Below are 12510 nucleotides of genomic sequence, written 5' to 3' on the forward strand. Positions count from 1 at the left end.
CGAGAGAAGGGGCGGGGCGGCGGGGTTCAGGCGCACACACGTACGGCGCCTTCGATTTTCTCGTATTGACTGCGATGTTTAGCGTATAGATTTTTCTATTTAAAAAATCTATGTTGGCAATAATCTGGAGTGTAAGTGCGTAGCACGGATTGTGGCGTTCTATTTGACAGCTAGGCAATATAGTGGACTGGGACAGGGCAGGGGACGGAGAGGACACACACGCACGCACGCACACACACGCACGCGCGCGCGCGTCTGAAACTTCACAATCAAACGACATGATAAACACCTATAGTAATCAAATTGCCCTTTACGCACATTTTACGCATAAGTGCCCATGCTGTTTTGATGACCAAATCTGTACTAATTTACGACGGGAGACTCCGAGGTTTTGATTAGTCTACTCACGCTGTTGTAAAAAAAAAAATGAAATAAAATACAACATTAGTTGGAGCCAGCTGGTGTGACCTTGCCTGAGCCAATGGACCTACGTAAATCCAGAGCTGTGTGCGTGTGCGTGTGTGTGTGTGAGAGTGTGTGTGTGTGAGAGAGAGAGAGAGAGAGAGAGAGAGAGAGAGAGAGAGAGAGAGAGAGAGAGAGAGAGAGAGAGAGAGAGAGAGAGAGAGAGAGAGAGAGAGAGAGAAATCCACCTGCTGAAATATAGATCAAAGGTTCTCCAGTCTGAATACGCGTGCGTGTCCACGCATGTTGGGGTGGGGGGGATCAATCGATTCAGGGGTTGTGCTGACGTGATTATTGGCCTCATTATAACGAGGTAATCAAAAGATCAATCGGCTGGATCTTGCCCGGTCTTGTACTGGATTAGGCTAAAGAAAGAGAGAGAGAGGGAGGGAGGAGAGGGACCTGGCGTGGGGGCGTGCTGTGCTGGAAAGTACCGGTATTCTATAAGTACACGTATGGTGTGATGTTCGGACCTTGTAGGAACTGCTAATTTGCAAAAAATATTTTCTTTATAGGCCTACATTTTGAGAGCTTGTAAAATGGGACATTCTGCATAATGACGAGTAGGCATATATTTGGCACTATATGGCCTACATTTATGCCAATAAGCCTTTTGGACTTTTTACTAAAGTGAATGTTGAATACCCTGCAGTAGGCCTATAGGTACCCAGCAGTGCAGGGTTTCAACCTTTTCCATATCAAGGTTATTATTGTTAATTGTTTATTCAGCATTTGAGCCACCACGGCCCACCATTTGATGAGATTTATAGCTAAAACTTAGAATAACTTGTTATCGTTTGATAAGATTTTGTCCACAATTCCATCCTGTATGTGCATGGTTTCATGTTATGCTCTCAAGAGGTAAAGATCTATAAGGGTCCATTTGGATGGGGACCACCCTGGAATCCCTTCAATGGACAGTGGTCCCGGGGCCACTGTTTGAGAACCACTGCCCATGGGCTACTTTTACTTACAACATAATATTCATTGGGGTACTTCTTTCTTTCGGCTAATTCCCATCATCAGTGAGGGTCGCCACACAGCCCACATATAGCGGATCATCTGTTTATTTCTGTTCTCTGTATATCTTCCATGGTCACTCCATCCAGACACCTGCCTCTCTCTCTCTCTCACCTCATCCATAAACCTCATCATCTTTGGCCTTCCTTTTCTCCTATAGGATCCCCTTTCCTCATCTTGATATTAATACTTTTACTTAAGTAAAAAAACAAAATAAAAGAGTATATAGGCTACCTACTTCTTTCTTCACTGGAAAAGGAATCGGGGAGCAGAACAGAGGGGATAGAGGGAGGGGGGTCTATAGTGAGAGGGGTAGCTAGTGAGAGGGAAAAAGGGGGAGGAGGGTGCAGCCAGGAACCTCTCGCCTCTCCTCTGCTCCGTTCAGCCCGTCAGAGCGCTTTCAGGCTGCGCAGCGTCGGAGCAAAGCACCGAGGTTCCCAAATTAAACGGGGGGAACGTAGAGAGACATACCACGCACACACACAGACATACACACACACACACACACACACACACACACACAAACAGCCGGATGGCGGAGCCGAGCCAAAGAAAAGACACAACCGCGTAAAAAAACGGGTATCGTGTTGCGTTCTTTATTTTTCGGTTATTTATTTATTTATTTATTGGTAGAGAGAATAGCCTAGGTGTAGGCTATTTATTGACGTATTTATTTATTTGTTTATGTATGTATTTATTTATATTGATTATTTAATTAGTGGCAGCCGGTGGAGAAATTGGAGGAGGAGCGAACGTCAGACAGGACAGGAGGTGCCTGCGTAGCCTTATACTTTATTATTTCAATATTTAGTGTTTTTATTGAAATAATGCTACCGCACAGATGCTGCTTTGCGTGCGCGTGTGTTATCGCGAGCCGACTGACATATGTAGCCAGACCAGCTATAGCTAATAAACCAAATCCTAAATAGAACCAAAAAAAGAAACAACGAACTATCCAGACAGTTTTTTCTCCCCACCGGACAGCATTGTGTGTGTGTGTGAGAGAAAAAAACACACTTTCCCCCCTCGTGAGAGCGAAGACGAGAAGAAACATTTATTTTACAAGCCTAAAAAACCCCAAAGCGGAACCAAGCCGACCGAGGCAGTACAACAAGAGGAGCAGCCCGCGACCATTACGCACACCTGTCTGTGACGAGACATGGAGAGCGGCTGAAGCGGAGCTGGTCCACCGAACACGTCCCAGCGTTCTGGGAGGGAGATCCACCACGGCGTGTTGTGTGGATGAATAGGCTACTAGATCTCTACTGACTACGGAGGGCAATATCTGCCGCGGTGACCCCTGCCTATCGGTCTGTGTGTGTGTGTGTGTGTGTGTGTTGTCTTCTTCTAAAGTGAGGACTAGTTGACTTAAAGAAGCGACGTGGGAACAAACAAGGACCTTTGCACAAAAAACAAAACACAAAAAAACATGTGAATGTTGGGAGAGGTTCGAATCGACCCCCCCAACCACCCTCCAAAAAAACAGCAAAACCAAAAGTCAAGTCTTATCACCATTCACCTCGTCGACTTCTTTTCTAAGCTGGAGAGCACACCAAGAAAGGCCCAGAACGACGGAGGGACGACGGGCGAGACAAGAAGAAAAGTGCGACTATAACTAAACGTCCCCCCCGCACGACAGCGGACCATGTTTGTCCCCCTGCCGGTGCCGTTCGTCTTTCAGAGAACAGCTTCCGACTTCAGCGCCTGGAGACTCAAGTCCCCGCTGGCTCCACGCTCCAGCTCCGGTAAGAGTAACACCATTTACTGTTTAACACCACCACCGTTCCCCCAGTCTACAAAAACAAAACAAATGAAATGAAAATACTACAAAAACAAAACAAGATTTGAGTCATATTTAATTTGGTCACAACTCTTTCAGCAACTCTTGCTTCAGAGAAGAAAAAAATCAAAACAAGTATTAAAAGCTGCCTATTATTGTCAGTGGCTGGCTGCACCTGCCAAAGTGCTCATGCACATCCCCTCTCCTCTCTCACAATGGTGAGGGGGAAACACACATACAATCCCATAACATGAACTATCTACTTTATCTTGATATTACAAAAGATATTAAAAAATATTCCCAAACTGAAATCCCCAAGCAAAGCGCCACCAAAGGAACCAACAACGAACGGAGGCGCGTAAAATCTAGCTCATTAGCATCCATCTCCGAGCTTCTCGTTATCATTCTGTCTTCCATTCATTGTTGCAATCCATCCATCTCGACCATCAGCCCATCTGTCTGCACTCCGCCGCTCCGTCTGTCTCTGTCTGTGCCCAGCCAGCCCGTGTCTCTCCCCGCTCGCGTCTCGTCGCCGGCTAGGGAAGAAGAATATTCATGGTCATTCATCGATCCCACGGATCGATTTCTGGCTCAAGCCACGTAGGGCAAAGAGGGGTAGAGAGAGAGAGAGACAGTGGCTGGCGGAGGGATGGATTGGGGGAACTTTGAGATGCAGGTGACTGAGGTGCAAACACATAGTGGCAAACTGCCAACTATTTTGTTTTGAACCACTTGAACTTGAACCCCATGCAGGGGGACATTAGCCAAAAATAGCAGAGCTACTACAAGCCCACTGTGCTTGCTTGTAGATTTATTTTTGGTACAGAATAGAGAAAAACCAGGCAAGTGGAGGCGACTCATATGTTACAAAAGTGTGTAAACAGAAACATTGAAGACAAAAGTGAGGGCGCAAATTGTGATTGGCCAGAATGAGATGATGTATATGATATGATGATAAGAGCACCCCTCACTTCACATGGGTGTGATTATTATTATTATTTTTTTTTACTAAGTATAGAAGGTTTAGTGGACCATTAGAATTCACTCTCCTCCTGCAAAAGAAAAGTAGACAAGAATTCACACAATTCAATTGCATAATTTATGCGTAAAGAGGGGACAGTAAAGGCTACAGTAAATTGTGCGATTCCTATTTCCAACAACCTGTGTGAGTTCTGTGTTTGTGACGACTTCTTAGTATAGCAGCTGTTGTTGAAATAAACCAAACGCTGACAGAGAGAAAGAAAATGACAGGAGAGCCATCTGGTGCATGGGACATTTTTTGCCTTGAATATATATTACTCATTTTGATTTGACAAGTCTCGTTGGAAATGTGCCTTATATCTCCTTTCAGGAGATTTAATGTAAATTAAGATGTAAATTGATACTGATGCCAGTGATAATTAATCTTTGATATTCAAGGTACAGGCATTGTGATACTATAATAGATCTAGAACATGTTTTAAACTGAGCTGTAAATCACGTTTAGTTTAAATATATCGGAGGATGGACTGCTTTACAAAACATTTATTTCAAGAACCAAAAAGTTGTATATAATTAATATAATTAAAAAATAAATGTGTAGGATTGGAAGGTGCCTAGTATACAGCATATAGTCCTGTCCCCATAGTCGCCTCCACTCAAGCGGACATTTCAAATGACAGATGGCCTAAGTATATGCACCATCTCTCTCTCTCTCTCTCTGGCTTCACGCTGCGCTGTGCAGTGGCACCTCATGCCATCTCCTTAAGTACATGTCACCAGGAGAAAAACGGTTGAGATTTTAATGAGAGCCGCCGGTGGTGGCCTGACAGGCCATGGATGACCACTGGTCTCTCTGTCTGTCTGTGAGTGACAGAGAGACGAGAGGAGGGGGGGGGTGGGTGGGTGGTCGTACTGTATAGGTCATTAAAGAAATTAAAGTGAGAGGGACAATAACACGAGTGAAAAGGAGAGTTGAATACTAAATGAATGAGCTAAAGACCCACTGAGTGAGCAATTGTGGGTATAATGGGGGCATTACATAAATTAAATTTGAAAAAGAAGGAAGTGGAGTGAAGTCAATTAGGGATGGCAGGAAAGAGATTGTAAAGAAAATCGGCGTGTGCGTAATTGTGCATGAAATGCATGTATTCTGGGCATGGACATTTCTTTACTTTTATGGAGAAAATTTACAGGGACAAAATTCTTTGGGGCCAACCAAGCTATACCTTCAGCTATGAGGAGGCTAAATAAATTCCAAAGGTATATACCCACGGAAGAAAAGGTGTGTGTGTGTGTGTGTGTGTGTGTGTGTGTGTGTGTGTGTGTGTGTGTGTGTGTGTGTGTGTGTGTGTGTGTGTGTGTGTGTGTGTGTGTGTGTGTGTGAGAGATATCAATGCAGTGTTGTATTTCCCCCTCCCCTCTATAAACGTGTTTGTGTGATGAGCAGTCAATACACACGAGACAAGTAAACGGGAGAGAGGGGTGAACGTAACCACCCCCCCCCCCCCCCCAAACTCCCCCCCGCTCTCCTCCTCTCTCCTTCGTCTTTCATCCCGTGTCCCCGGGGAGAGGAGGAGTAAAAACACTGAAAGACTAGTGTGCGCCGTACACAACACTGTAATCTCCCCCGTCTGTCTGTCCGTCTCTCTCCTCTCACTTTCTCTTTCTCTGTTGCTCTATCTCTCTCTATAACAGAATTCTGTCTTTCTCGATAAGCTCAGAGGATATATCGTTGCTGACGGTGGGGTGGGGGGGGGGGGACTTTGCATGTCCAAAACTCAATTCTGCCAATTCATTTTCAGGATCCGTTACTTTTCAGGAAAAATTTTAAAAAAAATCAAATTTCGTTATTTCGTCACACAAGTCGCTCTTGTTAATAGTTTTCATTGGTTAAATATTCACAAAAACCCATAGACAGTCTGAACCACTTTCAACCTGACGTCCCTGTTTTGGGCAATGTCTTTATAGATGAACCAATTCAGATGCAGATGTACAAGCTGGATTTGATGCCCTGTGAGCTTGTAGATCGGCGATATTTGCTATATTTGAGAGTGAGACACTGTCATAAGACAGTATAAAATAGTGCATTCATTTGTCAACAAGCAAACAAATACAAGGTTTCTGCCCAACAGCAACAATATTAAAAAGTTACACACTTCCTGTCTGTCTGCCTCTGTATGTCCATCCATCTGTGCGTGTCTCCCTCTCATCTCTGAAGTATTCACAAAAATGCTTATTTGAAGAAACAAACTCTCGGTCTCTCTCTCTCTCACCTCTGTCTCTCTCCTCCTCTGCCGTCTGGCTCCCCTGTGGACGGGGTGGTTTTTCAATTGGATTTGCCTGGCGTGGCGTGGCATGGCCCATAAGCCAGTTTAGCTAAGTCTGTTACCACAATTCTCCCCACATCTCCCTGATGTGAGGCCAGGTGTGTGTGTGTGTGTGTGTGTGTGTGTGTGTGTGTGTGTGTGTGTGTGTGTGTGTGTGTGTGTGTGTGTGTGTGTGTGTGTGTGTGTGTGTGTGTGTGTGTGTGTGTGTGTGTGTGTGTGTGTGTGGAGAAGCGTGTTTAAACACCTCTGCTGTGTGTGTGTATTTACTATTTACGTTTGGAGGGAGCTAAGGCCTGTGGTGTCAAAAGTTTACGAAGGGACGAGCGAGGTTCACAGGAGAGCAGGAGAGAGAGAGATGATGGAGAGTTTGTCTAAAGCGCATAGGCTAGCAGACAGCAGCTCTACACTGGATCTAAAATGAGGGCTTATGGGGGTTTTGTCGGCTGGACTCCTTAACACTACAGCTCCCAGACTACTGGTCTTAGACCAGCTTAGTGTGACACACATTCCTACAGCTGCTTCGCCACTCTCACTGCCAGTAGGTTGTCGGTTATTATTCGCTCACATTGAAACACACTGTATATTTTGTGCATGCTATAATTCAAAGCTCTTTATGATACTATGAGTATGTTTTTTAGCAAGGGTGACCCCAGTGGATCTGCAGCAACACCTTAACCCACTAAGACCTGCGGACGATTCTACATTTGGCCCCCTCCTTTTCCACTACACGAAATCTGTTCGCCGAAAATAGCCGATGTACAAGGTCACACGTCACAACGAGGCATGTGATGTTGCGAGCTTGTTGTAGATCAGCTTTTTTTCGGCGAGAGTTCGCCTGTTATGCCATACGCATAGTAGGGATGCATGGGTTCACGTGGTTAACGTGACATTTACTGAGCTGTGTGGGAGCATTAATGTTATCATGCCGATTATGAAATCAATTGGGACATATCATAATGGAGATTTGTGTTAATTTTGAGGTAATTCTGTAGTTCCACTGCTTTTTATATTGTTCAGTACACCTTATAAAACAGATTTGTAATCCTGCAAAAGGTTCAATATGAGATCAATTTACAGAACAGTTAATTTGTTTTTAAACCCCTTTTGGGTACTTAAGTCTTATTTATGTTTATGACTCAAGTTAATTTCCAATTCAATCCAACTTTTTATTTTATAACTTTGATTTGTTTGAACTGTTGGCTCCATTTTGTTGATTGGTTGGTTCATTAATCATGTGGTTAGTTCCTTACAGAGAAAACAAAAGGTTAACATTGCCAATCAACAAATGATAATATTATTTTTAAACACTTCCAATCAAATGTTTTCCTTTCAACAATTCTTGTTTTTAAGCAATAAAGTATTTTAAACAAGCAAATGTTTTTTAAACAATTAAATGTATTTTAAGCAATTCAATGTCTAATTTTAATGACTTTTAAACACTCATTTATTAAAGTCATTTTAAGCAAATTAACCATTTTAATGGAATAAAGAAAGAAATTGCTGATTCTAGACCTTGTAGATCAGCTCTTTTTCAACTAGGCATTTTAAACCTATAACATGGTGAATCATTAGTTGTCCACATTTTAGTAGTCTTTTAAATTCTTAAAGTAATGTAAATGATTTTAACATTGTCTTATTCTTTTGTAGGTTATACTAAGCACAAATTAATTAATTTCCAAAACACTGTGGACACAGAGGGGTTAACACACTCACAATGAAGGTGTTCCTTAACCAATTTAAATGGTAGTTAAACCATAAACCCTAACCTAAATAAACAATTTAACAGACCATTGGCATCTTTGGGCTGAACTTGGAGCTTCTTCAGTCTTCTCTCTGGTTTCTGTTTGTTTGAATGCCCTTTTAAACCTCTTCAGGTGCTCCTAATGAGCAGAGGCCATTTTGCTGCTGCACTCTGGGAAGTGTAGTTTGAGTGTGATTTTGGCCATATTTGGAAGGTGCCCAACAAAAGCTCCACTACTGAGTTTTGACTCAACAATGACTAAGCAAATTAATTTCTGTAAACTCTTGCAGTTATCTTTACTTGAGACTATGGATAAGGTTATACCACAAAGCCATAGATAGCAGAGCTTTTGTGCTTCTGTATAGGCGGCCTTAGAGATTTAAGCGTGGGTATGTGTGAGTGCGTGCGTGTGTTCTGTCTGTTGACCAGTTGGTTATATACAGGGACCTGTAACCACTGCTTCTCGGATGCCGTGCTGTCCCCACCTGAACAAAGGAAATCTAAATGCTTTTTTCATTTGATGTACACCGCTGTGTGAAGTTCTCCTGAGATACTGCGGCTCACATGAAACTCAATGCTGTCAAATCCGTACTGGGAAGAGCTGTGTGTCCATTTTGGGAGGGGTGGATTTTGTCATGTCCACCTGTGCTTTGGCGTGCTGTTCTGTTTTGCATGTATCGTGCATTATTATTGTTCTATTCTGTTCTGTTCTGTTCTTTTTTGAACTCTGGTTCTATCAGATCAAATTGTGTTCAAGCGTAGTCTATTCTGCAGTGCAGAGAAAAGTTTACTGCAAAGTTCAAGGCAAAATGCCTTCAAGCTAGTTTTGCTTGCTTACACACACACACACATACATACACCAGGCTACTCTGTAGCTCGATAACTACCTCCATCTCATAACCTGGCTACTCACCTCTGTGTGCCCAGGAGGGGGCTGTGGTACCTGGGCAAGAGTAGGCACACGGGCCAGAGCAAAGGCCCACATATCTGGAGTAATTGGGGTGTGTGTGTGTGTGTGTTGTGTGTGTGTTGTGTGTGTGTGTGTGTGTGTGTGTGTGTGTGTGTGTGTGTGTGTGTGTGTGTGTGCGTGTGCGTGCGTGCGTGCGTGTGCGCGCGCAGCTGCAGTTTCTTAGCAGCGTTTTTACGCCGTTTTTCTGAAAATCGTGTCCAGTCTGTAAGAGTCTGCATTCACATGTGTGCTTATGCTTATGATGTGCGAGAGTTTTCCAGCGTGTAGACGTGAGAGTGTGCAGTCGTGCAAGCAAGTGCATATCCAAGGAAATGTGTGTGTGTGTGAATTGTAGGAAGCATTTCTACAGAAATATGTCGTGTGTGCGTTTCCCTCTGCTCTCTGTTTCTCTACATTTCTGTATGTCAAACTGCCCAGTGCATGAGGGCGGGAGGGAGGGTTGAGGGGGCCTAGGCGGACAGGTAGACGACTCGATAATTGCACGTCGAGGTCAATTATAGATCGAGCTGGCGTGCGTGTTTTATCACCACCAGTATGAATTCACTGCTCGTTCATTGTGTTAGTGGTCTTAACCTTGCACTGCTATTGATTGGTCGGCATTGACTACTCTCCTTCCAACTGTGTGTGTGTGTGTGTGTGGGTGTATGGGTTTGGGCTTGGGTGTGTTTTTGTATGGGTCGTTTTTGTGCACGTGACGTTGAAATGCATATGTGGGTGTGCGTGTATGTTGGGAGTGCCTGGGTGTGTGTGCGCTCGTGCACGAGCGTATGGCCATGTATCATATATTTCCCATTCCTTTCCGCTGATTCTGCAGGAATGTTATCATGCTGCATGAGCACACGCTCATACTTCATACACCTGCCTGCGCATGCACGCCACCATATCCGCACGCGCGCGTGTGGATCGTTTTTTAAAGGTGAGGGGAGGAGGTGTCGTCAAGCGCAGAGTCCCGGTGCTAACGTGATTGCCAATGACAAAGCGTCTAGGAGGGTTTGTTAGGGCCATAATGGGGAATCAATAGACACAACACAGATGTCAATACAACATGCTTTATTGCATTAAGCCACCTCACTCTCACACCCCCTTCCACCTCCTTGTCCGGGCCTCAGAGCGCGGCAGTCCCACTCTATCTCTGACTGTTTCACTTCACATGTGTTCACTTACAGTATATCTGCAATCCAGAAACTATTTTAATTTAAGTAAAATGCCATTTAGCCACATAAACCCTATGGGCATGATGTCATAATAGGCAAACATTTGGTGAAAATAGGTGAACGGAGGGGACCAAGTATGGCCCCCTCCGGGACCCTGGTCAATGAAGTGTGTAGGGTTTAAGTGAGTATAGGTTTATGTTAGGGTAATTTCTTACACTCACAGGTTTAAAGTAATGTTCGAAATTGTGTACGAATTCAGTCCCACGGAACGACAGATGTTCATACAGTTATCATTTAGAGGTGCTGTAAGATGAACACTCACACACATGCTAATCTGGAAAGCATTGGTGTTTTTTGTAATGCACACACACACACACACACACCCCCCTGTAATAAGCACTCACTAAGTATGCTTGGTACTCGTGTACAGTGCACGCACCGCACCGCGCGCGCACACACACACACACACACACACACACACACACACACACACACACACACACACACACACACACACACACACACACACACACACACACACACATCACATCCATACAGAAAATGCACTCACAAATGGCCGCATCTCGTAGCTAGACACATGGACGAGATTGGCAATCACACGCACACAAAGACGACGAGATGCACACAGTTAGCCTGCCCAGTCAAATATCACCCTGTGTCCCTGAGTACAGCCAATTTAGCTCTTAATGGTCTTTGTGACCATCAAGACCGCAAGGATAAGATGACTGTTGGTGAGGGAGAGAGCAGAAAGAGGCCGAGTGCGAGGGAGCAAGAGAAAAAGAACCAGAAAACATAATCCGGGGGAGAGAGAGAGAGAGAGAGAGAGAGAGAGAGAGAGAGAGAGAGAGCGAGAGAGAGAGAGAATAGTGTTTACCTTGATGTCTCTCTGTCTATATGTGTCTAATGGCCTATGAACGTTTCCACGGTAACAATGATAGCACTGGCTGGTTGGGAGGATGGACGGATGGACAGAGAGAGGGGAGGGTAAGCAGAGTTCAGGTGACCATATTCGGTCCAACAAGAGGGGGGCCATTTTGGACTCACATCGTCACAGCGGGCGATGACAATAGCGTGAAATTACTTTCCTTATGATCGAAGTGTGTGTGTGTGTGTCATATGTGTAGGAGCGAATATCTTCATACAGTATGTATTTCATTGTCTGTGTTGCATGTCTGTTGCATGCTTACATAGATATGGTATGTATTTAACACTTTCTTTGCCCAGGAATATTCAGAATAAAGGCGCTAGAGTGCCATTACCACCCAAAACAGGGAGACATAATCTTCCATTATTACGTCCCTCTGTCACATCTAAACTCTCTCTAGAAGCGTTTATATTCCAAACGAGGTGCTAGGTTAAGTCAGAAATGAAGACAGAACATTGCCGTTTTGATCAAAACCATGGAGAGCGCTGTAGATTTAGCGTTATGAGCCACTTTAGTCGGGCCGTCAACAAGGAAGTGAATGGCAGTGCACATGCGTGAAACACAAGGAGATCGCAAAAAAAGTATTGTTATTGTGAAAACCAGAAGTGGAGTTTAATGGGTTAAGTGGGGTGGACATAAATGTGAAATAACTGAACTGAACTGCATTTCATTTTCAATACAAAACTTTCTGTGTGTGGAGTATTGACTTTATTGACTTGTGTTTATATATTTCGACTAGTTCAACCAGGGTTTTTTATGATTTAAACCTTTAATGGTGGAAACTGCTACATAAATAAATGGCGCCCGGTGTGGGGGCTGCATGCTAAGGTTATTATTAATACCACGCTATACAAAGACAAATATGGTGCTACCTAATTTGTGGTGGCGCTACCAACTGAAAAGCTTGGTGGCAAACGGGATACCTGTGAAAAAGTGCATGCATACACATGCATACAGTATATTGAGTACATAACCTTTGTCAAAGTGTGTTAATTGAGTCAGAGGTCAGAACACTGTACCTACGACGTATTTACCTAACTTTATGCTAGGTGACGTTTTTGTGTCGTTACACATTCATACTTGACTGTGCTTCACTAAAGATTTATGTTGTCACACTCTGGTGTGGTGA

At 44.0% G+C, this 12510-nt stretch overlaps 1 protein-coding gene across 1 annotated transcript in view; it reads left to right on the forward strand.

Moving 5' to 3' along the window:
* The first annotated feature begins 3028 nt into the window (after positions 1 to 3028).
* pou2f2a (POU class 2 homeobox 2a) overlaps positions 3029 to 12510 on the forward strand; it is a 77774-nt gene continuing 68292 nt past the window's right edge. Inside the window, exon 1 of the mRNA XM_079521904.1 lies at positions 3029 to 3227. Coding sequence (XP_079378030.1) covers positions 3128 to 3227 — 100 coding nt within the window. The 5' untranslated portion in view covers positions 3029 to 3127. The remainder of the gene's footprint in view (positions 3228 to 12510) is intronic.

Source organism: Electrona antarctica (genome assembly GCF_951216825.1).
Source record: "Electrona antarctica genome assembly, chromosome: 15".
Classification (NCBI taxonomy): Eukaryota; Metazoa; Chordata; class Actinopteri; order Myctophiformes; family Myctophidae; genus Electrona; species Electrona antarctica.